The sequence below is a fragment of the Mauremys reevesii genome, linkage group 2, assembly GCF_016161935.1.
Source record: "Mauremys reevesii isolate NIE-2019 linkage group 2, ASM1616193v1, whole genome shotgun sequence".
NCBI lineage: Eukaryota > Metazoa > Chordata > Testudines > Geoemydidae > Mauremys > Mauremys reevesii.
In genome coordinates, this window is record NC_052624.1 from 212646715 (window position 1) to 212673982 (window position 27268).

Sequence of the window (27268 nt, forward strand, 5' to 3'; positions counted from 1 at the left end):
TGAGACTGTCAAATCAGCTGGGGCGACTGGATAATTTTAGGACTAATAACATTTGCACAGTCTTAGAACAGTAAAATTTCACCTGTCCTTCAGGATGGTGCATCTGGTTTTACAAGATATCAAAATGATTCGATAGATTTCACTGTTTGGACCAGGAAAGCCCCTGCATGATAGAAGGAATTTTAAGGCTCCAGAACTGTAGCTACATCTGCTAAGATAAAAATCTCATGCTCCAGGAAGTACTCAAGATAAAAGATGCATATTCTCTGAAATAGGAGATAGTTTCTCATACAGATCATAATGAAACATTAAATAAGAGAAAAACCCAGTAAGAGGTCTGTATCATTGATAACCTCTCTATGGCATTACATTCAGCAAATTAATCTATTACGAAGAGGAAGAAATAAACTAATTTCAGTCCTGTTAGAAAATAAGCATCATTAGCTGCCTTTGAGCAATAAATGCAAACTACACAAAACATACAACTGATTCACAACTTTGTGGATGTCTGTAGTATGAAAACACTCTTTGCAAAGCATATTTTATGCATAAAATGTATAATTGGTTCCACACATATATGAAAGATTGATACTATGAAATAATTTAGTATCTATTATATATTAATGTTTTACACTGAGTTTTAAAAGGTAAGATCTTGAATTTTTCAAAATCTAGTATTCAAATTCTTTTTATTGAATATTTTTTGCTAATTTTTGGAAGGACCTTTTGAGCCAAGTTTTCAATGGAATATGCCTCACTTTCACATGCAAAAGTGTGTATGCATTTGTACATGCACATACTGAGATATCCAAAATGCAAATTGGTATCTAGACAGGTAAAAACCCATGTGTACGTGCAGTTGTAATCATGCATGCAAGTGAGCATGTATTTTTGCATGTGACCCTTACGATTCCACCTGTATCAATTTAGCCATCGTATTTGTAAAAAGGGAAATTAAAGAATCACACATAAGCTCATTGGTATGTTTTATGAAGCAAAATCTAAAATAAAAGGTTTGTCTTTCTCCTTTAAAATAGCACAGGTCTTTCAAGCAACCCATTCTTCCCTCACGGAGAACTTGCAAGACCTGGAAACAAAGCCCGAGACCCTTTGTTGCAGTTGAGAAGTAGTGGTGCTGTACAAATACAGCTTTCCCACCCAATCTCCCCTTCTGAGTAACAGCCCTTCCTCCACCCTCAACCCCATCACTACCACTTGTGCACACATATACAACAGGATAATTTGCAATAAACTCTACACACTGAAATTCACTACTGCTATTAATGATAAGTAATGAGGAACTAGATGAAATACAAAAGAAGAGCAAGAAAGCAAGTATGAGAATTAGGAAAAGCCAACCCATATATATAATTATACATTCTACTGGTATGGTGCATCATTTCAAAGATTTATACCACAAAATGTTCTAGCCATTCATCCTGACTAAAATGATTTTAGTTATAATCTTTAAAATCTGTTATAAAGCTTTAACTTTTTGAATCTCAATGTCTTCTGTCATTAAATTATTGTCTGACTCCTCTCATTGTCTGATCCCCAGATTTCCCGCAACTGTGAAAATTTAAATCAATAAAAATCAAAAAAGAAATGCTTAAACTCATAATTTTTCAAAAGCTGTGAAAATCTCAATTGATAAAAAAGAACAAACTGATATTGGTTGAAATTATAAAAAATATAAATTGAATTCTATTAAATTTAATAACTCTAACAACAGATCCCCTAGGAACATCATGGTTATCACTATGCTGCACACCAAGCATTCAGACAGATAAGGTAGAGGGCTATTTGTACATTCCGTGGTTCCCTGCACATAGTAGTTTGAGGAAGAGGAACTGCATTTAGAATTACATCAGGAACTACGCAGACATATCCAATGGTGAAATGGCTATTCTGAGTCAGTAGATTACAGTCTTAACAATTTTTAAATATTATGAAAGATGGAAGTTAGCAAATCCCCAGTTAGTTTTGCTAGCTGCAGGAGCTACCATGGCCATTCTCTGCTCCCTAGACCCTCGGCTCATATCTGGACTCCCTCCCACACTTCCTGTTCCTCAAGTTGCTCTTGGAGACTTGGTGGGGAGGTGGTAGTTCTTGCCACTATCTCTGGGCTTGGGAGTGGAGTCTCCCAGCTCCCTTCCCCTTCTCTCTCCTTAGGTTCAGGAAGGACACTCCTAAATCATGGTAGAAAGCGGGCTGGAAATCCTGTCTCTCCACAGACCTTACATGAAGGGTCTGAATATTGGTTTGGGAGTGCGTGTCTACACAGAGGGAGTGGTAGGGGACTTGAACGACAGACTGGGAGAGCTAGCAGTTTCATTGCTGCTTTCATTGTCAGCTCATTGAGCACAGCAGAATTCCATACTAGCCATAGGCAAGGCATAAGGTTTTTCCTGCATCCAGCATCCTCCATGCCCATGCTGTATACACCCCTACGTAAACTAGGAATCACTTCATCTACCACTGAAGTGAAGCCGCCTCTTAATAATAGTACATTGTAAGGCTAAAAGGTACTTTTTGATTTCTACTCAATATTTTGCAAGAGCTTCTGAGCAAAGACTTTAGCACCAGACATAAACAGTTGGAAGAATCAGGCTGTGTCTGAAGTTTTAACATGCACTTCGTGCTGTGCTTTACATAAATCACATGGCTTGCTATCATTTCTCTGTGGTACAGTGCATTTCACTCTTGTTGGCAGCTGAATTAATTCCTGTTTGCAGAAAAAATGAATATTTACAATATGTATTTTAGTTTTCTCACTATATTTCTATAACACATTTGTTCAAGGCCTCCAGATTCCTGATGGGTGGGGAAAAAAATCTTTTCTGATGCTAACACAGGTAGCATCTTTGAAAAGATAAGTGAATAGGGCTATATTGGAGGTAATCAATTGTATGTTCCTCTTCTCTTTCACATAATTGCTGTTGCCAGAAGTGTTTCAGGGTATTTTGCTGGGAACAGAAAGTACAGAAACAGTTCCTTCCCACACCTTGTGCAGTTCTAGGACTGCTCCAAATTGGTTAAGTGCAACTACCTTCAGCATCTAGAACACTTGGTCCAAATGCACAAGAACAGAGGCCAAAACAGTTTCATTGATTTTAAGGCCAGAAGAGACCAGAAAGATCGAGTCTGATCTCTTTCATAGCACAGGACAAAGAACCAATATATTATTCACTTATAGGAAGGAGGAAAAAAAGATGGGGAGCAAAAGAAATTAGCAACCTGTTTGGAAAATAAAAGCCACATATTCCCCTCCACCTCTCCCCCTCCCACAGCACAAAGTTCCAATGAGATCCTGCTAGAGTTATATAGTTCAGAAAAATGCCTTGTGATTTCAACAGCACTACTGAGTCTCACTTGGGTTCTGAATCAGTCAAAGCCGATTGAAGTCAATGGGAGTATTTCCAATGGATTCACCAGCCTTTGGAGCAACGTGATACTTTCAGGTGCCTTGGTAGTATTTTGTTCACCAGCTCCTCTGAGAGTGCTTGGAGAGAGACACTGAACAGGATTCTAAGATTGGCAAAAAGCTTACTGCGGCTGAATTATGCAGAAAACACGGTATTTTTTCTGCAATTGCTATGTACTAAAAATATCGCCAAAGTGTTTTTATTAATCAAAGCCAACAGCTAGCAGTCATGTCTGCTTTGTTAATCACTGATCGCTGGCTGAGGGAATTTTTTTTTAAAGTGGACCCATAACACAGCACACACTTTACCAAAATAATAATCTGTCTTCCATCCTAGCCTCTCATTTACACGGGCACTTAAGCATAATGCCTGTAACTTTAAATAGAAAGGGTGACATTGTGTAGTGTAAACATTATCTTTGATCCGTATAAATTGGCTATATTACTTTGTGCCAACAGCCTCTCCCCCAGACTCTTGATGTGATAGTCTCAGTGTTTAATCTTGCTAATAAGATCACTTTATGCAGCCTCAGGGCTAAAGTACATTTCAACACCCACTTGAGGATATGGGTCTCCACTTAGAGCTAATGCCTGCCTTGTGTACCTTCCTCCTCAGCCCTCTGGTGCTCCTGGTCCGTACGGTACCTGGAGTTCTTAGAAAGAGGAATTCTAGCTCACTCAGTGGGGTGGGGGCACAGCCATGGTCACATACTCATCCCACCCTCTTTTAGGCACCTAACACCTGCCGGGACATTATGGTCATGTGCACAACAGCACAAGATGATGGGGAGCCCTCTGTGCCTTTCCTCACTTTGTGCATCCACTCAGGGGCTGACTAAAAACTCAACTTTGATTTTAAAACCAAAGAGGTTTACTCCTACCCTGCACATGCCCTGCAAATCAAAATGATCTGACCAATACTAGCCTGTCTTCTTCTCTCTGCTATCCCTAAGCCTGTGTGAGGCTGTCACTTCCAGTTTAGCATCCAAGTTTTGAAGACAGAGAATGAATTAAAGGCTTGCAGACCTCTCCAGAGCCACAGCCAAGGTCAGGTACTCAACACCATCCAAAGAATAAAACTCTTTTGAAAGAGCTGCTGCATCGAAAGACCAGTTCTTCCCCAGTGATTATGCCATCCTGGCTTCTAATCATAAGGACTCCTACATTTCAAATACAGTTATCATAAAACACGTGTAGGGCCAAATTCTGACCTCCGTTGTACCTATGCAACCATTACTTCTATGCCAATTCTGTTGTGTGATTATAAGCGCAGCCAGGTGTAGCTCCTATTCTACATCTAAAAGGCAATTTGATAATCTAGCACTCACACATTAGCCAAAGCTCCAACAGTCTGAAACTGATCTGTGCAAGCCATCCTATTCTCAGACTAGAGAGTATCCACTCTCATGAACCTAAGTGTGTGAGTGGATTTCTAGGTTCCATTGAGGATCTTACTCAGGGGTCTCAAAGTCCCAGCCCATGGGCCATCTGCGACCCGAGACCTCCCCACTGTGGCCCACGGAGGAGAGACGCATGCAGACACGCTGACGGCAATGTCTGCTGCAGGCACTGCCCCCCACAGCTCCCATTGGCTGGGGGAGAGGGACAGAGATACCATCACTAGATGCTGGGCAGAGTCAGCCATGGAGGCAGCATCATTAGTTGCTGGGCAGAATCAGCCACGGAGGCAGCATTATTTTTTTCCACAATGAATATAAACAAGTCAAAATACCGAACACAACTAGCTGATGCACATCTGCTGCAATCCTGAAGGTTTCAACTGCTTAGTCACTGAGGCCAAACATCAACAAACTGACAGAACTGAAGCATTGCCAGGTGTCTGGCAAACACTAAAAACTCTCTGGCAGGCAAAGAATTGTATAAAGTTGTATGACATATTTATTATTTTTAAGAAATTTGAAATAAAAAATACAATATAAATGTTTTCTTTTCTGAAAAACCATCTTCAGTGACATTATTGGCCCACAGGGAGGATTTGAGGACTGGCACTGGCCCTAAGATAAATTGAGTTTGAGATCCCTGATCTAACTTGTGACTTCCTGGCACAACAATTTATCCAGTTCTATTGTAAAAAACAGTAAAAGCACTGTTCGCATGTACTGTCACTGGGAATAACGCCCTCTGTGTTGATCCAGGTACAAAGATCTCAGTGAGAGAATATAAACATAACACTAGTGATCAGGCAGCTTAGTCACAGAGCTCAAGCTTTTAGCTTAACAAAGACAAGGTTAAAGGGGACTTGAGTGCCGTGTATAAGTATCCCAGGGAACATATATTTGATAATAAACTTTCTCTGCTAGACTGAAGAGGGTAAGAAGATCCAATGGTTGCAAGTTCAAGATAGACAAATTCAGACCAGAAATAAGGCATACATTTTTAACAGTGAGGATAGTTAGCTATCAGAACAGTTTACCGAGGGTTGTAATGGATTCTCCAACACTGGCAATTTAAAAAAAAATCAATTCTGTCTTGATTTTAAAGACATGCTCTAGTTCAAAAGGAATTATGTTGGGGAAGTTCTATGGCCTGGGATCTACAGAAGGTCAGACTTGACGATCACACTGGTCCTCTCTCGCTTTAGACTCCATGAATTGAGGACTCCCTCAGGCGTGCAGTTTATTCGGACAATTGTCCCTTCCAAAACATTTTTAAATGATGGCAGCTATGCCTGTGTATCAGCACAATCAGCTGGGCTCCTTTACTACTGCAGCAGAAGCAGTGGGCATGATGAGGGGAGAATCCAGACATTCCCCCTACATACTTTCTCTATTAAAAGTGGAGCTGTCCCAAAGAATCATCACCAACAAACCCAAGTTGTCAGGCCAGCCTATGTAACATGGTGTGACCACTAGAGCGAGAATGTTTTTAGCAAGGCTGATTCCTGGTTAATGGCTTAATCCCGCAATTACTGCACATGCCAGATTCACACAGACCTGAAGTCAAAGGAAGTTTTTAGAACTGGACCCATGATAAAAAGACATGTTCATTTTTTGAACTAAGGGTGGAATTCACAAGGCTTAGATACTGCTGTGCTCAGCATTGCAGCCTGTAACTTTTAGGCACCCTGCTGCATACTGGAATTCACTGAATTAGGGGTCCAAGATGTCTATGTAATGCCTGGGGAGAGCTAGATGCCTGAGAACAGGATTCACAGAAGCCAGCACACTGAGCTGGAGCCACCTAAATTAGCCAATAAAAAATGCTGAGGAGTCTGGTGGGGCCAAACCCCCAACCTTCAATGGCAGTTAAGCACCTAAGTCTGGGCCTGAGGGAGGCACCAGTTTCTACATGGGATTTTCAGCCATGAACCCTCTCCTGGAGGTAGGCCTAGGCCCAGTCAGTCCTTTTTCAAGAAAAACTGAGGTGGAGATAGATGGTGGTCTCCTTATAACCCAGTGCTCAGAGCACTCACCCAGGCTCTGAGAGATCTTGGTTCAAACCCCTCATCTGCCCAATATGCTGCAAGGATTTGAATGTGGATCTCCTACCTCCTAGGACAGTGGCCTAGCCACTGATCTATGGAGTATTTTGGGGCAGGGCTCTCTCTCAGTCTCTCCTGCTGAAGCCATTCCCCGTGTATAAATAATTAAATAGTCCTTGGAGCAGGGCAGCTAGAACCCAGCTCTGACATAAGCACCCTAACTAATGGGCTATAGAGTCATTCTAACTCTATCCCTATTTAGGCAGCTGTGCACATGCTCTGCTGCCAAAATTTAGGCATTTGGGAGATTTTAATGACAGAGATTTAGAAACCTGGGTAGGGTTCCGTGAATGGCACTGAAGTGTTGGACATAGGCACCTAAAGTGGCAGTTAAACACCTAAGTCTCCCTTGTGAATCCTACCCCGCGTGTTTCCACAGAATGATCTGATTCTCATGCTATGTTTAAGGAAACTGAAAAAAAAATTAGCGGAGTTAGAATATAATGAAAGTTTGTAGGAACTGTGCTGTGCTCACATAAGAATCTAAAACCAGTCAGCCCAAAAAAGACCCCAAATCAAAACCTTCCTTCATTTTTACAACTATTTGTAAAACAAAAACAAAATCAAAAGTTTGACCATTTATTTCAAAATGACCAAGTCCTGACTGTACCTCTTCCAAATCATACTTCTCCCCGCTGACTGCCATAAAACTCTGTGACAGCAGGTTGTCATTTCCATTTTTTCCACATATCAGCCAGCCTCATACACTTACCAGTGAGGTGAGCATTGTTGCCTCCTCCTCTGGAATCAATAAACATTACCTGGAGTCAGTAGTGGAGGGAATTCAGATTTAATTTGGCTTCTGTATTGCTTCCCTTCATACATCATGCCAATACAACTGACATTTGGAAATTGAATGACGTCCAACTGGTAGGTCACCAAGACCCCCTAATAGTTTTGAACTCCCTGCAGCAAATCACAGTGACTTAATGCATTACAAGTAAAATATTTGCTCAAAGTGGCCCAAATCCAGAGAGGCACTGAACAATTTCCCCTTGCACTTTAAGGAGAGCTGCAGGTGCTCAGCACCTCTGAGGAGTTGGTGCTGTGAGCTTGTATCCACATCTTGTTCATCTTCTTTGCAGAATATCATTCATGCAGTTTTATTTCTATCACATTTCCCATGATATTCTTGCCTCTCCCCAACACTTAACCACAGCTTTCAAGCACACGTCCATTGGCACATGTATACCTCTAGTTTCAAGGACTGATCTTACTCCCATTATAGTCGTGGCAAAATTTCACTTAATTCAGTAAAGATGAATGAGACTGGCACTAAGCCTGTGCACCATTTAAGTCCAACTTAGACCATATTTTATGTGCTTAACTGGGGCTTGTGCTGGCTCTCTGTACATGGGAGAATTTCATGTTGAGAGGAGCAAATCCTCAATGAATACAATTAAAAATAAGGTACGTGCTATTCAGACCAGCAGCCAGGTGGTACTTCTATGCTTACAATCATGCATTTTCAAGCTATCACAAGTGATGACCAGACTAAAATAGAACATTACTATTTATTAAGTAAAAATCTGATAAAGATTCTTAGTTATTTCTATACTGATGTAAGTGACACACAAGTATTGTTCTGCTGCTAAAAGAAAAATAGCAGTTTTTACATTGTAAATTTAATTTAATTTTATCTTAATTCAAATGGACTCAAATCACTTTTATAACTACATTAATTTTAGTCTTTTGCACCAGTTTTTGTTTGGCCTCAGTAGGCATGAATGCATTCGCTGCATGTGTTGAGAACACATATTGCAGGCAAAGGAATCAGATATGCAGGGTCAAGTGCAAAAAAGATGTGTACACAAGCGACCAATCACTGCTAGAGTGAAAGCAAATCACATCAACATGCACACAAATCACTAGCTATTTGCACATGCATGCACACGGTGGCAGTGGCGTACATTTGAGTGGGCACTTTTCCATACTATAAATACCATGCAGGCTCCGATCCAGCAAAGCACTGAAGTATGTGCTTAATTTTAAGCAGGTGATCAGGCTAAATATCTAGTTCTGATATCTAATGTACTTACATGGCCTGCATTACTATAGTATAGTACTATAGTATCTGAGCACTTCACAGCCTAATAAATAACAACAGGATGTGTTGTAGGACCAACATAATTAACAGAGTGACTTCCAGCTAGGAGGGCATTCTCTAGTTCTCTGCTGAAGGTAATAATTGGAGATATACCAAACTCCTAGAACTGGAAGGGACCTTGAAAGGTCATTGAGTCCAGCCCCCTGCCTTCACTAGCAGGACCAATTTTTGGCTCAGACCCCTAAGTGGCCCCCTCAAGGATTGAATGCACAACCCTGGGTTTAGCAGGCCAATGCTCAAATCACTGAGCTATCCCTCCCCCTAGGAGTTTACCTCTTTGTGAGCTCTTGTAGTGGTTTTAGAAGTGGAACACAAATACATACCCCCATGCAGATATCAGAACAGAGCAATACACAATGCAGTCCACATATATTTTATTTGGTGGTATATTGCAATAACTAGCTAATAATAAAAACACCAGTTTACCAACCTCAGGCTCACAAAAAAATTAAACATATTAGTGAGTCATTTGTTCCACACTAAATCTTCTTAATAACTTGCTATTGTCATCAGAGCATGTGAGAAAAGCACCACAGGTCGAAATAATTTACTTTCAATTTACATGAGGTTAATTATAATGAATGGATGTTAGTAACTTTTTTTTTTATTAAAAATGTTTTTTCTGCACTTGTTCCATTTCTAACATGATCTGGAAAAATTACAGACCTTAATCTGAATGCTTCTAGTTACACTATTGAGCTGGAAGCTCAGATAATCAAGCAAAGAGAGGCTGATACTAATAGCATCATTTCAAGTGCATTGGCAAAACAGTTGTTTAAAAATGCCGGGCCTGTTCCTGCTCCCAGGAACATCAATGGTAAAACTCCAATTGAGTTCAACAGGAGCTGGATTGGGCCCAAACAGTATAAGAGTGAGGAATGAGATATGTAGCTGTTTTAGGGACTATGGGAGTTAATCAATGAGAGTTAGGTGCCTAAATCCTTTTCAGGATCTGGGTCTATAAGCTGATCCAACTCTCAGTGATTTCAATGGGGGCCGGATCAGGCTCCAGAGGCACATCTCAAATTTGAAGTCTGCCAGGGTACCGGAGTGAAAATGACTGATGTCAAAGAGGGGAGGAAATGGCAGTAAAGAGACAGCAGAAGAGAGACTCTATACTTGGAAGGGGGCAGGAGGTACATTGTATTGGGAAGCTCTAACATGAACTGGCTAAATGGAGAAAGCAGCAAGTAGTAGTCACTGTTGTTATGGGGATGCAAAAGGAAGGAAGGAAAGCGTCCTCCTGAGCTTCTCTCCACTCTCAGCTATCAGAACTGGCTGTTGGGACGAGAGAAGCAGCAGTTATGTAGGGAGGAGGCAGCTCTTTCACCTAAATATTTAGCTTTGCACTAAAAAGGGTAGGAAAATTATTTGCCTAAATCCAAATGTCATAATTTGGACCAGACTGTGGCTGAAAACTTATCTGAGACCAAATTATGCTACAGCTCTTAATTCTTATGTTTTACAAATGAATATTTGTACCTCCATTCAACTGGAATGAAGGGCTAACTGTTGCCCAGATTCTTTGCACAGCCATCGTGTAAGTGTGACAAGGCAGAGTTTGGGTGGGATTTGTAACATTCAGGAAATAGACTGGTTCCTTTTCATTTAGAAATGCTCCAACAAAATATATAAACACATTTCACTTAGGCCAGATGGTCATCAGCTGGTGGATGATAATTTCAGTGGAACTATGCTGAACTGTAGCAGGTGGGCACTTGACTCATTTACATTTTACTGTGAACCCAAAACCATAAATGAATGCAACCAGTAATGAATGCTCCTTCAAAATATGCAGGAAATGGACAAAATTGGGCAACATCTTTCAGCAATAATCTTTTGGCAAGAAGACTGCCCCCTGTTCTCTCACTAGACTTCTCACCATGGCTTATTTCCTCCTCTTAACTCTAGGGGTTTCTCTTAAGTATTCCCACTTATCCAGGCCAGCCTGATTATTTATAGTAAGCCAAAGAGCACATCAGTGTTCTAATTACAGTGGGCAATGTGCTGGCTCAACACTTCATGCTGTGCAAACATCTGGGCACTGCATACTTCTCCTGAGAACAGACTTGTTTCTTTTGAAGCAGATGAAAGTTCTGGAATTGAATTCAGGCATTGCAAGTCCCATGTGTTTCATAGATTGCAAGGCCAGCAAGGGCCATTTTGATCATCTAGTCTGACTTCCTGTAGGATACAGGCCATAGAACTTCCCCAAAATAATTCCTAGAGCAGATCTTTTAGAAAAGCATCCAATCTTGATGTAAAAATTATCAGTAATGAAGAGTCCACTGCTACCCTTGGTAAACTGTTCCAGTGGTTAATTACTGTCATTGATAAAAATATACACTTTATTTCCCATCTTAACTTGTCTAGCTTCAACTTCCAGCCATTGGCTCATGTCATATCTTTCTCTGCTAGACTATTATTATATATTTTCCCCCAGATAGGTACATATGGACTGTGATCAAGTCACCCCTTAATCTTCATTTTTATTAAGTTAAATAGATTGAGCACCTTAAGTTTATCACTGTAAGGCCTGTTGTCTAATCCTTTAATCATTCTTGTGGCTCTTGTCTGAACCCTCTCCAATATATCAACATCCTTCTTGAACTGTGGACATCAGAACTGGACACACTATGCCAGCAGTGGTTGCACCGGTGCCAAAGATATGGGTCAAATAAGCTCTGTTCTCCTACTCAACATTCACCTGTTCATGCATCCAAGGATTGCATTAGCCCTTTTGGACACAGTTTTGTTCTAGGAGCTCATATTCAGCTTGTTACTCACCACCACCCACAATCTTTTTCAGAGTCACTGCTTCCCAGGATAGAGTCCCCCATCATGTAAGCATAGCCTATATTTTTTGCTTGCGCACAGCATACAAAATAATCCAGACTGCTTTGAATCAGTGACCTGTCCTCTTCATTATTTACCACTCCCCCAATTTTTGTGTCCACTGCAATCTTTGTCAACAATTATTTCATATTTCCTTCTAGGTCATTGATAAAAATGTTAAATAGTGTAGGGCCAAGACCAATCCCTGCAGGACCCTACTAGAAACATATTTGATTGATGATGATTCCCCATTTACAATTATATTTTGAGACCGATCAGTTAGCCAGTTTTGAATCCATTTAATGTGTGCCATGTTAATGTTATATCATTCTAGTTCTTTTAATCAAAGTACCACATTACATTAAGAAAAACACCTTACAGAAGTCTAAGTATATTACAGCAACACTATTATCTTTATCAACCAAACCTGTGATCTCTTAAAAAAAATAAAAATGATAACATTAGTTTGACGGGATCTACTTCCCAGAAACCCATGTTGATTTGCATTAGTTATATACAGCCTCCTTTCATTCTTTATTGAGTCCTGTATCAGCTGCTCCATTATCTTGCCTGGGATCAATGTCAAACAGGGCACTGAAGACGGATTAGGCAGAAACAAGAGATAAAGTATATGCCCAAGCAAAGCTCCAAACTAGAGCTGAACAGAGGATGGAAGTTCCATTTTGCAAAGGATATTGAGATTTCGAAATTTGGCTTTGTTCTGAATAGGAAGAAAATTCTGAGGTTTGTTTTCTTCCCTCCCATCATTCAAAATATTTCATTTAAACAAAAAAAATTTGTTTCAGTTTCCACTTTTAAAAATTGTGTGTTGGTTAGACTACATAATACAAAATTTAAATTGCAGAATAAAGAGTCATTTTAAACCAAAAGCATTCTGAAATGAAACATTTCAATGTTTTTGTTCAAATTCTCAAAATGGGATGTTCTGACTGTTGGATTTGTCTGGTTTGCTTTCTGAAAGAAACACAAGTGAAACTGACCAGATTTCACAAAGTGTTTCAATTTTGGCAGAATTGCATATTCCATAAGAATATGGCTCCACTGAAGTTGCCCCAACCAGCTCTATTCCAAACAATGCACAAAGCTAACAGAGTCCATCACCTTCCCAATGCAAGCTTGTTCCCCGCACTGTATTCTCCAGTTTAATTTAAATGACTCAGACTGAGGTTCTACCAAATCACTTGAGAGAGATGGATCTTTGTTTTATGTAATTGGTTTTTTTTTTCAGATTTATCCAAAAGTCAAAGTTCCTCGGGAGAACTCCTGTGATTTATCTTTATGTTTCAAGCTTAGGAGCCCCGTTTTTAACATATGGGACAGTGAGATGTGTGGCTTAAAATATCTCACTTCAGAACCTTTTTCCAAATATATAAAAGTTTATCAGATTTGGTCTACATTTCTTCTAATAGACACAATAGCATCCAACATGCAAAAATCTTTCAAAATATGTTTTAACGGTATAAATGAATTACTTAACCTCGTATTCTCTCAGGATATTGTAGGAGCATAAACATTTTTCAGCTCATTTGTTTAGCCCTGTTTACGCTCAGTAATTCCCTCTTGTCAAAACACAATCCTCTTCCTTTGGTACCGATTCCCGAGCACATAGCATAGGTCTCAATATTTAGCTATTTCTCACTTCTTTAATGTGATCTGATTTTCTTTTGATCTAGATAAGGCTACCAAGCTGTTATGAGTAATACTGCAATCTTAAAATGAAACTATATGCTACAAAAAATACTGCAATGCAATATTACTACACATCCGTCATTACAAAACAGCTCATCTCTTTGCCTATCTGGGACAATATCTATAAAATATCATACTAGGAATGACAGGAATATATTTTGGGTTTCAAATTTTTTTAAAATAGAAAGATAAGTGTTCCCCAGAACTCTAAAGGCAAACAGATGTGGGGGGAAAGTAAGGTTTGTGACCCTGAAAACAAGGGGAAAGACAGATGGACCTGGGAGCCAAAAGAAAGATGACCCAAATACAGAAGGCCAAAATGTAACTGAGAGTTCCTTAGAAATAACTGGCAACTGTATGTTTAGGTACAGAATTTGTTTGCATGCTACAAGTAGTACATTTTTCTATTGAAAGTTTCAAAGTTTTATTGCATTCAGCATACATTTTCCCTTTTAAAACCAGGTTTGCCAAAGAAATCCTACAGTCTTCCAAAATAGTTTGTAAAATATCTAGAACTTTAAAGAAAAAAAAAAAAGGTCTGAAATTTTCACAAAACTCTAACAGAACTTCTGCCATACCTTTGTTAGCAGAACCTAAAGAAAAGGTTACAGAAACCTCACAGCTATCACGTAAGGGGTTTTGCAGGAACAATTCATTTGCATGGGGTGAATCTGCAAAAGGTAACATTGCATGCTTGTTTCAGAAACAAATGGGACTGATGATCCTTCCTTTCTCATTCCTCTCTCGGAATCCCTCTAGCACTCTAATTGGTGCTGCCCATGCATGCAGAATGTGGCTTGAGAACACAAATTTTCAAATACCTTGACTGTAATAGCCTGCACGTTGCTCATCCTGGTGGGACCTGAGACATGCTGTTCCACTGCTTTTCTGGATTCTTTGACTGTTATCAGAATGAAGGTATAGGACGTAACAATTACCCCACAGGGGATGATAAAGCAGAAGACAAAGAGAGCTACGGTGTAAGACATTGCCACTGTGTTTACATTTGATGAATGCCAGTCAATGCAACAAGCTGTACCATAGGGCTCTGCTCCATACTCTCCCCAATGAGCTAGGGGTGAACAGGCAAAAATTGCTGCATAGGCCCATGCGCAGGCTATCAAGATTCGTCCATGTTCTTGCCTAAATCTGTTCCCTGGAAGACATGAAACAATCAGTGAAGAACTGCTCGCAATAGTATGATGGAGTCTAATTATACAAGCCAGAAAACAATACATAGGCCCTTTTTATTGGACACTGGGTATTACAATTGTTTCCCCGCCCCATGCTTGGGAGGAGCCCCCATAAACATCCACAAAGCTATCTCATTGTCTTCCTTCAAATCCCCTATTAAACTCTCCCTTTTCTGTGATGCCTTAACAGATAAGCAGCAGATGTGCTGAGATCACTGCCTATCATGCTGGCCAATATTAACTCATTGTTTCCTTGTGCTCCCAGTCTGTCACCCTTGTTTTCATTTGTCTTAAACTTAGACTATAAATTCTTTGGGGGCAGGGATTGTCTTAGTTTTCTGTATAGCACCTAGCGCAATGGGGTGCTGGTCCAACAAGACTAGGTCTTTTCTGCACAATATAAATAAATAATATTCACAATATAAATAATCAAAAAACCTCCTTGTTATTCAAACTAAAGGCACCATAAAACGAGTTTGCTATATTCTGAACTCTAAATAACTGCAAGTTGGGTGGGCTGCAGAGACAAGATGTTTCAGGTCCCATCTTGTTCACTTTTGTCTAAGCTTCTGGCCAAAGGGAGGTTGAAGAGGCAGCATTTCTTGGGAATAAGCTGTGTCAGGAAATCCAGGGAAACAGAATAGAACAAATACAATACATAGACAGTACTTCAGAAAATACTCATCTCTGACACTCAAACCATAACTCTTATTTCCTGATTTCAGTTTGAGATTATTTCTCTTATGCTGTTATGAGGGATGGTATTTTTTTTTTGCATACAATGAATATACTGTACATCAGAGAGAGACTCAAGCTGATTTTGTACTAAATCAAGCTTTCAGTTCATGTGTCCAATAAGTGCAGGGATTTCAGATCATGCTATTTGCAAATCCTCCCTCATATCATGAAATAAATAAACAATCTTCACTGAAATTCAGTTGACATTGTGTGGAAACACAAAAGATGCAAGGAGAACTTAAAAGAACTCAAACAGATTACCTTAAAATGAAAACTGGCACCCTCAGGCTGCTTGGAGTTATGCTGGGAAACCAGACCAGCACAAATTAGCACAGAACTGGGGGAGTGAGGGGTGATTGCAAAGGGGAGTTTCATGGTCACCTTACACCCCTGTTCCTGCAACTTGTGCTGTGTGTTCCTTGGTCATAGTCAAGGACCTGGCTCCCTGCAGCTTCAAAATGTGCTCCATTTTAGAATGGTTCACAGACACAGTACGACTTTCAAACACAATGTTAACACTAATGAATCTAAAGAATGATCACCCTGATTTCAAACTAAAGAAGGGCTGTCACCTAGAGAGATTCTACTAAATGTTTTGCCCCACACAAGTAGCGCCAAGTACTTGTAGGTCAGAGTTCATGATCCATGCCTAAAATGTTTATATCTGTCATTTTTCAGTTTATATGATAAGACATTATATGTACTTAACAGGGATGTTGCAGCTTCAACACACTTTCACATTAATTAACTATTTAACCTCACAATTATAATTTCTTTAAACAATCCAACACCATGCATAGACAAGAAAAGAAACAAGATACTGTTAGTTAGTGTGCGTGTTGATTCAAGAGAAGGTCATCTTTGTTCTGGAAAATTTATCTCACTAACAATAAGTAGTTCTGTTGGTACTGAATATAAAAGAGAGGGGCACCATTTGCATGGCTACACTTACCACAATCAAGTGCATTTTTCTTGCAACATAACATCTTCAGGGATTTAAAAATCAAATGTAAAACCATCTTCTAAGCTAAAAGTTACCAGGTGAGATTTTAACACAAAAGCAAGTTTATTTTAACAAATTTAAAAACTACAAGGACAGTTTGACCCCAAGGTAAAATCTGATTAACACAGGATCTTTTCCACCTAAAGTTCCACTCTCACAACAATGAGATACTAGAATTTTAAAGCTGTTCTTTGAATAGTAGTAAAATCTGATGCTACATTTGTCTTTTTTTATGTTACATTGACTGGCATTCCTCTTATCCTAAGAAGTGAGTGAGGTAATAAAGAAAGAACTTGAGTAGATGAACAAAAGAAACCATAAGGCTAGGACTTTATGTCGAATTTAATTAGCGCGTTGATTTTTGGTGCAACAACCCGCACACACCAGAAGCAGGAAGTTTAGACCTCTCGGGCTAGAGGCTTTATTTCTCAAATTCAGTACTCCGGGGAGTAGCGCTAAATTTTGACATGCATATGTCGAGTTAGCCTGTATGTCTTGGTGGAATTGACCCTTAGTAGCTCTGGGAGCTATCCAGATGCACCTGTGTGTGTTGACGCTGGACAGCAGTCTGAGCTCAGATGTTCTGATCAGCCATACAAAGTCTCTGATCTGTGTGGGGTGTGGGAGTTCAGCTTGGGCTGCGCGCCAAAAAAACGGAATGCAAAGACCTACGAAGGTCTCCAAAAAGCCATGGCACTCAGAGGATACAGCTGGGGATGCAGCAGTGGTGCGTGAAAATCAGGGACCTGAGACAAGGCTATCAAAAAGGACTCAGGGGAGGAGGGGAAGGTCAGTAAGTGCTATAAAATAAACATTTATTTTTTTTAAAAAAAAAAAAAAAAAATATAAAAAGAAGAAGTCAATACATATAGGGATAGAGACAGAAATCCTCTTGGGAGAGTTCACGAAGCTCGTGAGAGGGTACTCAAAGCCTCCACAGGAGGTTCCTGGCTGTCACTCCTCATTCCTAAAGTAGCACACCTTCCACCTTCACCCAACACCCAATCCAATCCCCACTCCCATCCCCACTGTAAAAAAGAGTGTAGTAAATAGTTACTGTAATAGTTTGTTTTTCCGTGCTGTTTTCAGAAGTTTCTTTTGTGAAGGGTGTTGAGGGGGTGTTAATTGCATTTAACAGCCACCATTACAGGGTACAGACATGGGGCAGGATCAACAGCAGGACACACACAGAGTCACACACACTAGCAAGGCACACGGGCAGGGTCACTCTGGGAGGTGTCTGAGTGAGTAGTCTGGTATGCTGCTGCTGCCCGTCGCCTGGCTGGCACAAATGGCAAAAAGCAAGGCAGGCTGCCCTGCCACTCCACTTCCCCATGCCATGAGCCCCTCCCCTCCAGCCCTGAGCCCCAGCCAGAGCCATCATCCCCACCACCCCACCACCCCCCCCCACACCTCCCTCCTGCAAACCAACCCCTCCTCCACACCCCTCCTGCTGGCCCTCCCCCCACCGCTAGCTGGAGCAGGAGCCTGTCATTCCTCGAGTGAGGCATCTCCCCCCCACAGTTATTTTTGTGGTCTGGGAAGAAACTACCTTCCTGCAGGCATCTAAACAGACCAGAGTTCCTGAACACACACGCTGTCAGACCAGAAAAAAGCGCGAAACAGATTTCCAACTGGATAGCCCCCAGAATGCAATGCACCGCTGTGTCGTCGCTTGCCCCAGTGTGTGTGGACTCAAAGTCGAATTAGTGTCCTTAGTGTGGATAACTTGTAGTGTAGACATACCCTAAGAAAACATCTGAAAAGGTCAATAGAATATAGTATGCATTTCTACCATTTACAGAAAAATTAAGGTACTGAAATGCTGCTCCTACCTGTCAAAGATAATTGTACAAAATGAATCTTAAAAATGGTATCAACTTAACCCAACCTTGCTGTCATTTTAACAGTTACCTCATGGTCCTCTTCTGAGTCATTTACCTCAGCATAAGCGGGTTTGGATATAATAAACTAGGTTTATATAGCACCAAACTCAATTACTGGGGAGAACAGATATATAATCATTTAACACCCCCATGTAACACACCTTTCTATATAAACGTTCTCCAAGATACAGACTAGCCAATGGCCGTCTTTGTTCAAAAGACAAATACTAAACAATCTGAGAGAGAAGGAAATTAATTTACCATAAGCTGGAAAACAAATTTTGAGGCAGCACACAGTACTCAGTAATGTTAGTGTTGACAGACTGCAGATCCCAAAAAGTACACCGCAAAATGCATAGAACAAGCAAACTTGTTTACCATACAGCCATCTGAAAAACAAACAAAACAAAAACAAGAGTCAAGATTTAGATGCCAGCATTCTTCCTGTAATTCAAAGGCAGATGGTAGAAAGTCCCTTGTAGTGGTCATTATTATAATGTTGACATTAACCATTTGAAAGTAGCAAGCATCACTGTGATGTTAATACTTGGTTGGCAGTTAACTGAAGGAGGACATTCTTATTAGAATATCCTCGTGCCATTAAGAAAATTGTTGCCTGCCTTCATTTTTGAGGAAAGGTGAGAAGAAAAAAAAAAAAAGAGGCTGTTCAATTCAGCCACTTCTGCGAAGCTGTTCGCCCCTTTTTCTCTGGCACCAGCTGCTAAGAATTCTGGTCTCCTCATTCCTCTTCCTCTGCAACACTTCTAGGCACTGTCTATATGGAGAGTTGCAGCAGTTTAACTAAAGATATGAATTTAAACTGATTTAGTTAAACCAATGCAGTCCCCTGTGTGGACACGTATTTCGGTATAAGAGTAGCTTATTCCAGTTTAATTTAAATAGATTAGAAACTGGTTTAAGATAAACCAAATTAAGCTACCCAAACCAAAATCAGAGTGTCCCCAAGTGTGTGTGTAGACAAGCCCCTGGGGAGGATAAGAGACGTATTCCAAAAGTAGCACTAATTAGGAGAACAGTCCTGCAGTAAGGAGATGGAATCTCAGAAATCCCTCTCTCCCTTCTCCTGCTTCCCCAAGTCATACGGAACAGTTAAAAGAGGTGATCTTATACCGTAGCTCTTGGAAGCAGGTTGCTCGGGAGGTGATACAGTCATGAAAGTTAACAGTCAATAGCACTGACTTGAGCTAGGCAGTGTGGGGGCAGGTTTTGTGCAAGCTCTCCCACAAGGATCACAGTCTGGCTTGAAGGACTTCCTCTTGAACCCTGCCATTTAGCTAGATTACATAGTACCTTGTTGCTTCCTAGAGAGGCTCTGCAGGAAATTCCAACATTCAAAGGGGTTTTTTCCCCCCTCCCCGTTCTGAATGAGAATGAAAAAAAGTTTGGACATTTCCTATGAGATGAAGTTTTCAAAATATTTTGTTCTGATAAAATTCATTCCAATTTTGGTTTTTTAAAAATTATATTATAATGTATATTTTAAAGTACAATACCTTTCATAACAAAGTCATTTCAAAACAAAACATTTGCAGTGTTCCATCCCCCTGAGGTCATGTTCTGTTTGATCTTTATCAAACCTTTTTCCAACAAAAATTTCATCAAAAAAATCACTTTCTCCAGGAAGGTTCCCCCCCAACCCCCATCCTCCAGCCATTTTGTGTGGATTTCAACATGCTGTGAGCACACCTCCTGGATGGGGCCCAAAAGGGGAATGCCAGCTCGTGAATCCTGCTGGGACATAGATGGGAGTTAGGTACGGAGCTGATGGGCAGGTCAGGACTTGGCTATGGGCATGTTCAGCCACTAAAATGTAGGCACCTAAAGTCTCCAAGGCACCTACAGGGCTCGGCAGCAGCAGCTGAGCTATTGTTTTGCAAATGCCATTTGCTCTTAAATGTTGGATTTCAGCACCCAAAGTGGCAGCTAGGTATCTAAATCCCTTTGATCTGAATAAATTAGACTGGGGGGGTGGGGTGGATTCACATTCTCCTCCATCCTCTGAGCACCCCCTTTTTCCTCTCCACAGTCCCAAAAAGCTTCCATAGGAAAACTCAACAGCATACCAAATACTGTCTTGGATCCAGCAAGGGCATTTATTAGAGATTCTGAGCCCCATGTAAAGATCACAAAAGCCAGGTATTATGGAATACTATTAGGTTAAACTTGCAAGGATGAGGGAGGTAGAGGCAAGAGAAAGAAGAGCTAAATTGGAAAGAAATCCAGTTGTGAATTGGACATTAACCATAACTTTAAATCCCAGGATTAAATTTAATCCCCAGGAGTCATTTACAGCCTCAGATTTGTTTAAAAAAAACCCCACAAATCTAATATGCAAACAGCTACATTCCAATAGCTTTTACAATTCCTCCCACAGAAGATTTCAGACAGCAGGTAGAGTGATTGTATGGAAGAAATATCCCAAGCCCCTTTCCCAAGAGGAATACAAATTGCAATGGCTTCGGACTAGAAAACTAAATGCAACCAGCAGCTCAGAAAGCTGCTCTTACGTAACATACTTCTCTCAATTTCTGTAATTAATTTTCCCTGTCCTTTCAACAAAAGTGGCAGAATAATTCAATCCTCCCTGCTGGCAGAGGCCTCCAGTCTGTGCAGAGGATGTTAAATACTATTTGCATATTGAACAAACCTGTGAGAAAGGCTGGATGTAACAGCTAGAGGATACAAGGTCAGAGTCATACCAAGGTCACTGATGGCAAGGTTGATCATGAAGTATTCTGCTGGTTTTAGTAAATTCTTTTTCTTGTAGGAAACATACAGAAGAATACTGTTTCCACACAAGGAGCATATTCCTATAGGGGAATATAAAATAAAAAAGAGGAATTCATTATTCTCATTTATTGGCTTTTCATTTTTAATACACTTTGCAAGGAGTAATGCATTACCAACCTAGTCAGTGTTTATGGGATGATCTTTTTTCTATGATGAAATTAATTCATCTCAATTTTTTTTGAACACTTAATACTCCTTATTTGGTACATCTTCCCAGGAATGCCTTATTTAAGACTCATTTGCGATAATGATTAAGGATACAAAGTGAATCATGGAGAAATGAACTTAAATGATATCTCTATTATCGCCAGATTTAAAAGATCATTTTCTTAGGATTTGATATAATTCTCGTAGACGATATACTATTTCCAACATTCCAACAGGAATAACAGGGAAAGAATATTAATTTGCTCTCTAGCTCTGAATGAGTAGGATAAAACCTTGTTCTTATAGTTGTGGAGAAAAGTATGGCTTAACTAGTAGTATGCTGATTTCTAGGTTAGAAAGTCATGTATTCAAATCCTAATACCAGAACCCAGTATTGACCTTTCAGCACAGCAGTAAGAGACTTTACTTCATTTAATATACCCTTATATTTACCAATCCAGTAGAATTTTATTTCCACCACCCCCATCCTCTCAGTAGTTTTTCAAATGTTCCCCACAAATGATCTTGCTTTCACTTGATATTGATCATGCTAGCTGGATTCATCATTATTTTGATTAACAAGGAATTGTAATAAGCAGTAACAAACTGTTTTCTACCGTATTAAACCTATCCCAGGTGTCTGAGGGTGGGGACTTTCTTGAAAAGGAACAGAAGAGGGATTAAACTTCCCCAGATCAAGCCCAATTGTAATAATATCACAGCTTGTCAAAACTTTTTTCCATACAAATGGCCTTTTTTCTAAACTGAAAACTTTTCAAAAACTGCTTTAAACGTTTTCCTTATTTTTCACCAAACCCAAAAATTTTACAATTTTGAAATGTCGGATTTCCCACATGCACCCACCTGCTTCCCCCACACACACTGAAAGCACAGAACGAACAATATCCTGATTTGCTTAATACATATTGACTTTTTCCATTAAAAAAAAAAAGTTCCTTTTGCCACTGCAATTTTTCAAAAAGTCTTTAACTTTTGAAAACTTAGAGTGGAAGAAGGAAACACAAAGAGACATATGAAAAAGTGAAGAAAAAACTGGGTATTGTTCATTTAGTGACAAAAGGGGGACCTAACATTCAAAATATCAACATTTTAAAATATATTTTACCACAAATTTTGATTTGAACTTTATAGAATGGGAACACCTTTGAAATGGTAAGCTTTTTGTGAAATAGTTTTTCCATTTTTCCACCAGTTCTACCAAATATTTCATGACATAATCTCTACAGGAGACATGATCTGAGAGTATGAGATCACATGTGGCCATTGAAGGCATGGGAACTTAAACATTAGAATTACTTTCACTTATCAAAATGGATTGCAACTAGCATATGAAAATTCCATCCACGTTAGTAATACTTGAATGTTCTCAGTAGCCGGTCTACGATCATCACTTGGCTCCATAACAACAACTCACCTTTTCTGTTTGCTTTCAAGCCCCACAGCACCCAGCCCTGTTTGGATTACCAGCTCAAGCTCTGATATGATATCCCAGCATGTACCATGTGGATGTCACAGCTGCTTTAGGACTCTGCTGGAGCATGAATATTGGAGAAGGTCAGCTTTGTTGTTAGTTTTTTAGTTATTAAATTGTGGAGGGAGAGGGGAATTAATAAATTACAAAATTATATCTAACATAAAAGTTGCACAGTACTTCTTTTAAAAGCAACTTACCTGACACCCCCCTGCCCAATAGGCCGGCTCCTTTCTCTTTCAAGGTCCTGTAGCAGCTGTGACACCACTAACATAGTGCATGCTGTAAAGTCACACTGAAGCGAGCCAGTGATCTGAGCAGGGTTGGCTATCATGGGATCTGAAAGGGAAAATAAAAGAAGTTAGTAGGCAACACACCTTGCTGAATGCCTTTTTAGCAAAAGGTGGGAAAGGGGGGGCATAACATACTGCTGAAGTAGATGGAATTTTCACAATTTCATGAGCAGTTCACTTTCCAGCAAGAGCAAGTTTGCACCTTGCTTTGTTGATGATGATCTGCATGCAGAACATCAGAAACAGAATGAAAGCATCACCAGAAAATTCTAGTTTTCACCTGCAATGAGCAAACAGCAAGACTCATATATTTGTTTCTAATCAGAAAGTACTTTATAATATATATACCAGTTTGTGCAAAGCTACAGAAAGAGTTAGATTTCCAATTACATTCCAATGGCCAGTCATGCCACAATTCTCCTCTCGGATTCTTTATTTGCTTTTCCAGCCATGAAGCAGGACTGATGTACTATACTGGTGCTCCTTGTCTTGGGGGTGATGTTGTTTAGAAGGAGATGTTCTTTACAGACAACCCTCAGTTTCTGCATTTGAAACACTTGACTTGGTTCACAGAAAGCACAGACTAGAGATCAAATTCTCCCATATGGATTTGCATCACATAGCCCAAAAGCCAACATCCATCGCTGGGAAGACCATACTAGCGTAAAGGAGGTCCTTTATACAATGAATGTAGAGATGTCTACATAATTCTCTGCTGTCAATGTAGCAGGGAAAAGGAGAAAGGGATCCTTCTACATCATCCTTCCACTGCATGCATCCGATGAAGTGGGTTTTAGCCCACGAAAGCTTATGCTCAAATAAATTTGTTAGTCTCTAAAGTGCCATAAGTACTCCTCATTCTTTCTACATCATACTAATCCCTGGCTGTCAGTAGTCATAAATTAAAGCAGTTACCAGGTAGACTGGTCCAGCATACAATATGAGCAGCATCAGGTATTGAAAGAGTGATTTTTAAGGCACTTTTTCCCCTATCTCCATGCAATTTGTGCTGTATGCAGTTCAGCTACCGCCAAGGATCTGGCTTTTTCTCAGCTAGAATATGCATTTTGTTTCTTACCCATAAAGAATTCATAAGACCATATTCACCAATGGTATAACTGGGGTCAAATCTAGTGAAGTCAATGACTGAGGATTTTAGATGCAGAGAAATTCAGTGTTACAGTTCCAGGAGTAACTTGGCTTCATTGCTCATGTTTAAGGCTCTAAACTTGCATCTGGATCTACTTTCATGGGCCACTGTGCCCATGAGGAGTCTCACTGACGTTCCTGGGACTCCTCATGCGTACAGGGGTTTGCACTACTAGATTCTGATGCTGGATTGGGATTTAAGGATTCAATGTTAATATCATAACCAGAAATACAAAATAGTGCTAACCAGAACCTCAGCTGGTATAAGTTGGACCAACCACACAATATTTTGCAGTAAATCATTCTTAAAAATATTTAATGGCTTCCAAAGTTAACACTGTTATTATTGTCAAACTATTAGAGTAGATTAAAATTGAATAGGTATTTTATTTTTGATGAAAAATATGTCACTAATTAGTGTTATGGAAGTTGTAATCAGGGGTCAATCTATTCTTTTATTTTATTGTTATTAAAATTTTGAAGTAATCCATCTCAGTAATTAACTCCATTTCCAGACCCTCTACATTCTCATCAAACCTTTGGAATGTGAAATAATAATCATGAAACAACTCAGGAAAAGCTCCAAAACATACTTACCATGAAAGCATACTTACCAAACACTGTATAAATCATTCCAATAATAATATCTGCCCCTTCTGTTATTTTGGACTGGAATGTTGCATTAACAAGATAGGAACCCATCTGAAAAACAAGAAAATGGGAATTCAGCATCTGAGAATCTCTCTGTTGGCTTTCTGCGAGACTAGCAATAAGCTATTTGTTGGGGGGACTTGGTTTGATTTTTCCAGAGTTTGCAATGACAAGTTTGAAGATCAGAGATGTTGCATGGGGTTGTTGCTGAGGAAGGTTAGTTTCTGACACCCTTGAGTGGTGTCCCTTTGACTCATTAGAACATGAATACATCAAGATTTTCCAAGAAACGTTTTGTGATTCTGTATGCCTCGATTTTTGGATGCTCAACTTGAGACACATTAAAAGGGGGCTGAATTTCACAGAGTGACTGTTCAGCACTTTCCAAAGATAGGAGGCATGAAGGGCCAAGAACCATGGAAGAAAATCTAAAATTCAACGGGAGCTGAATCAGACCCTAAGTGAGCCTAAGAAAATATAGAGGTCTAATATAGGTATAATTTACACTTCTCCCCCACCTCTTCAACATGTATGGTACATCAAATTCTTCAGCAAATGATATTCAACAATAAATCAGAGAAAATAGTGAACTGCTTGCAGCGCGCAAGAAGAATTTGGAATCATGTTCCAATGGGTGAACTTGAGCCACTTGTATCTTGCCAGGGGTTCTCTAGCTACTACGTTAGGAACTATGGAGCACTTCTGCCCTTGCCCCGAATCAGGCTAGCTAGCAGTGCATCCACTAGTGTTTTCCCAGCTCCCACTGTCCTACTGAGAATGCATCTTGCCCCCAAGAACAACTTTATAGCTAGGCTTGGCAGAATTTTATTTTTTTATATAATTTCAATGGATAATATCAGTTTATTTTAACCATTTTTTCCAATTTTATTGATGTAAATTTTTATGACTGTGGGAAATTATTGGGGGGGGGAGTCAGACCATTGTTTAAAGACATTGAGATGCAAAAGGAGAAAGCATTATAACCATTAAACTACAAATTGTCAACATCACATGTCAAACATATACTACGTAAATATCCTTAAATCAAACTCTAGTAAGTGTTCCAAAAGTAGTTTTCTTACTTTGTCTATCTGTAAATTTCTATCATCATCAATAGAAATATTACCAATAAAAATCTAATCCTTCCAAACCTATTTATCGCATGTGAGGACAGAAGCCCACAACAAAAAAGCCCTAGAAGGGCATGCTAGAGCCAGCAATCACTGAATGCTGACAGGAAGCCTGGGGAGGAGGTCACCAGGGGCCACATCTTCAAAGGTATTTAGGCTCTCAACTTCCATTGGTCTCAGTGCAGCCGGAGAAATTGCTGAGCCTTCCTTGGCCTTCAGTGGGGAGAGGAGTGGCTGAAGGCTACAGGGCCCTTGGGGCAAATAAGCTGCAGTTCATTGAACATAAAGAGATGCTTCACTGCCAAATGCAATCTGTTATGAATTAAACTGCAGATAGGGTGACCAGATGTCCCAATTTTATAGGGTGTGGCAAAGTACCTGCTTCTCCTCAGCTGGCTCAGTCCCTTTTTGCCTTGGAGACACAGGCTTGGGCAAAGTAAAAGCCTTCCCAGTCACGCAGGGTCTGGCTGATCCTCCTCTCAGTCAGCCCCTTGCTGATTTACTCCCGTTCTGGGGACAGAGTGCAGTCTTCCTTACTGGAAGAGGGCAAAGCCTTGCTGCACCTATTTGCTGGCAGCTTCTCTCACTCCCCCCGTTTCCCTGCCAGGGAGGGTTTAAAAAGGTCACCAGCAATTGGGGCCAGCTGAACCAAATTAGTTCCCTGATAACCCCTGTTCCAGCTGAACCTAATTTCTCACAGCTGTTTCTCCTCGATGGATAGGGAGAAGCCTTTTAACCCCCCTGGGACTAATTCCTAACCCCCCCTTTGTAGCCATTTGGCCTGGGTTTGCCACATATCCCCCCCCCCCCCCCGCTCAATACTACGGGGTTGGGCTACTTGGGTCGGAAAGCAGTGCACCCTCGACAGGCCATCTGCATTGCCATGTTGGGTTCCAGACCTATGTTGTACTTTGAAGTGGAAGGGTTGAAGCAACAGAAACCATCTTGTTACCCTCGCATTTTTGTCCTTGTTTTGGTGCATCCACTGCAAAGGGGCATGGTCCGTCACCAGGGTAAACCGCCGCCCAAGTAGATAGTAGCGGAGGCTTTCTATGGCCCACTTTACTGCCAGGCATTCCTTCTCCACTATGGCGTATTTCCGTTCCCTAGGTAGGAGCTTCCTACTGAGGAAGAGGATGGGGTGTTCGTCATCTCCAACCATTTGTGAAAGCACCGCCCCCAGCCCTACTTCAGAGG

At 40.3% G+C, this 27268-nt stretch overlaps 1 protein-coding gene across 8 annotated transcripts in view; it reads right to left on the minus strand.

The window, feature by feature from the left end:
* Window positions 1-27268, minus strand: part of LOC120396608 (opsin-5-like) — an 89593-nt gene that overhangs the window by 15583 nt on the left and 46742 nt on the right. For 3 of the 8 annotated variants that reach the window (XM_039521606.1, XM_039521607.1, XM_039521608.1), the window contains exons 2-8: window positions 24905-24992; window positions 23277-23421; window positions 23049-23187; window positions 22792-22908; window positions 21067-21229; window positions 18660-18787; window positions 14400-14734 (exon numbers count right to left, since the gene is read on the minus strand). In XM_039521606.1, the coding sequence (XP_039377540.1) occupies window positions 14400-14734; window positions 18660-18787; window positions 21067-21146 (543 nt within the window). In that variant the 5' untranslated portion in view covers window positions 21147-21229; window positions 22792-22908; window positions 23049-23187; window positions 23277-23421; window positions 24905-24992. The remainder of the gene's footprint in view (window positions 1-14399; window positions 14735-18659; window positions 18788-21066; window positions 21230-22791; window positions 22909-23048; window positions 23188-23276; window positions 23422-24904; window positions 24993-27268) is intronic. The other 5 variants (XM_039521610.1, XM_039521605.1, XM_039521604.1 and 2 more) reach the window with 3 other exon arrangements.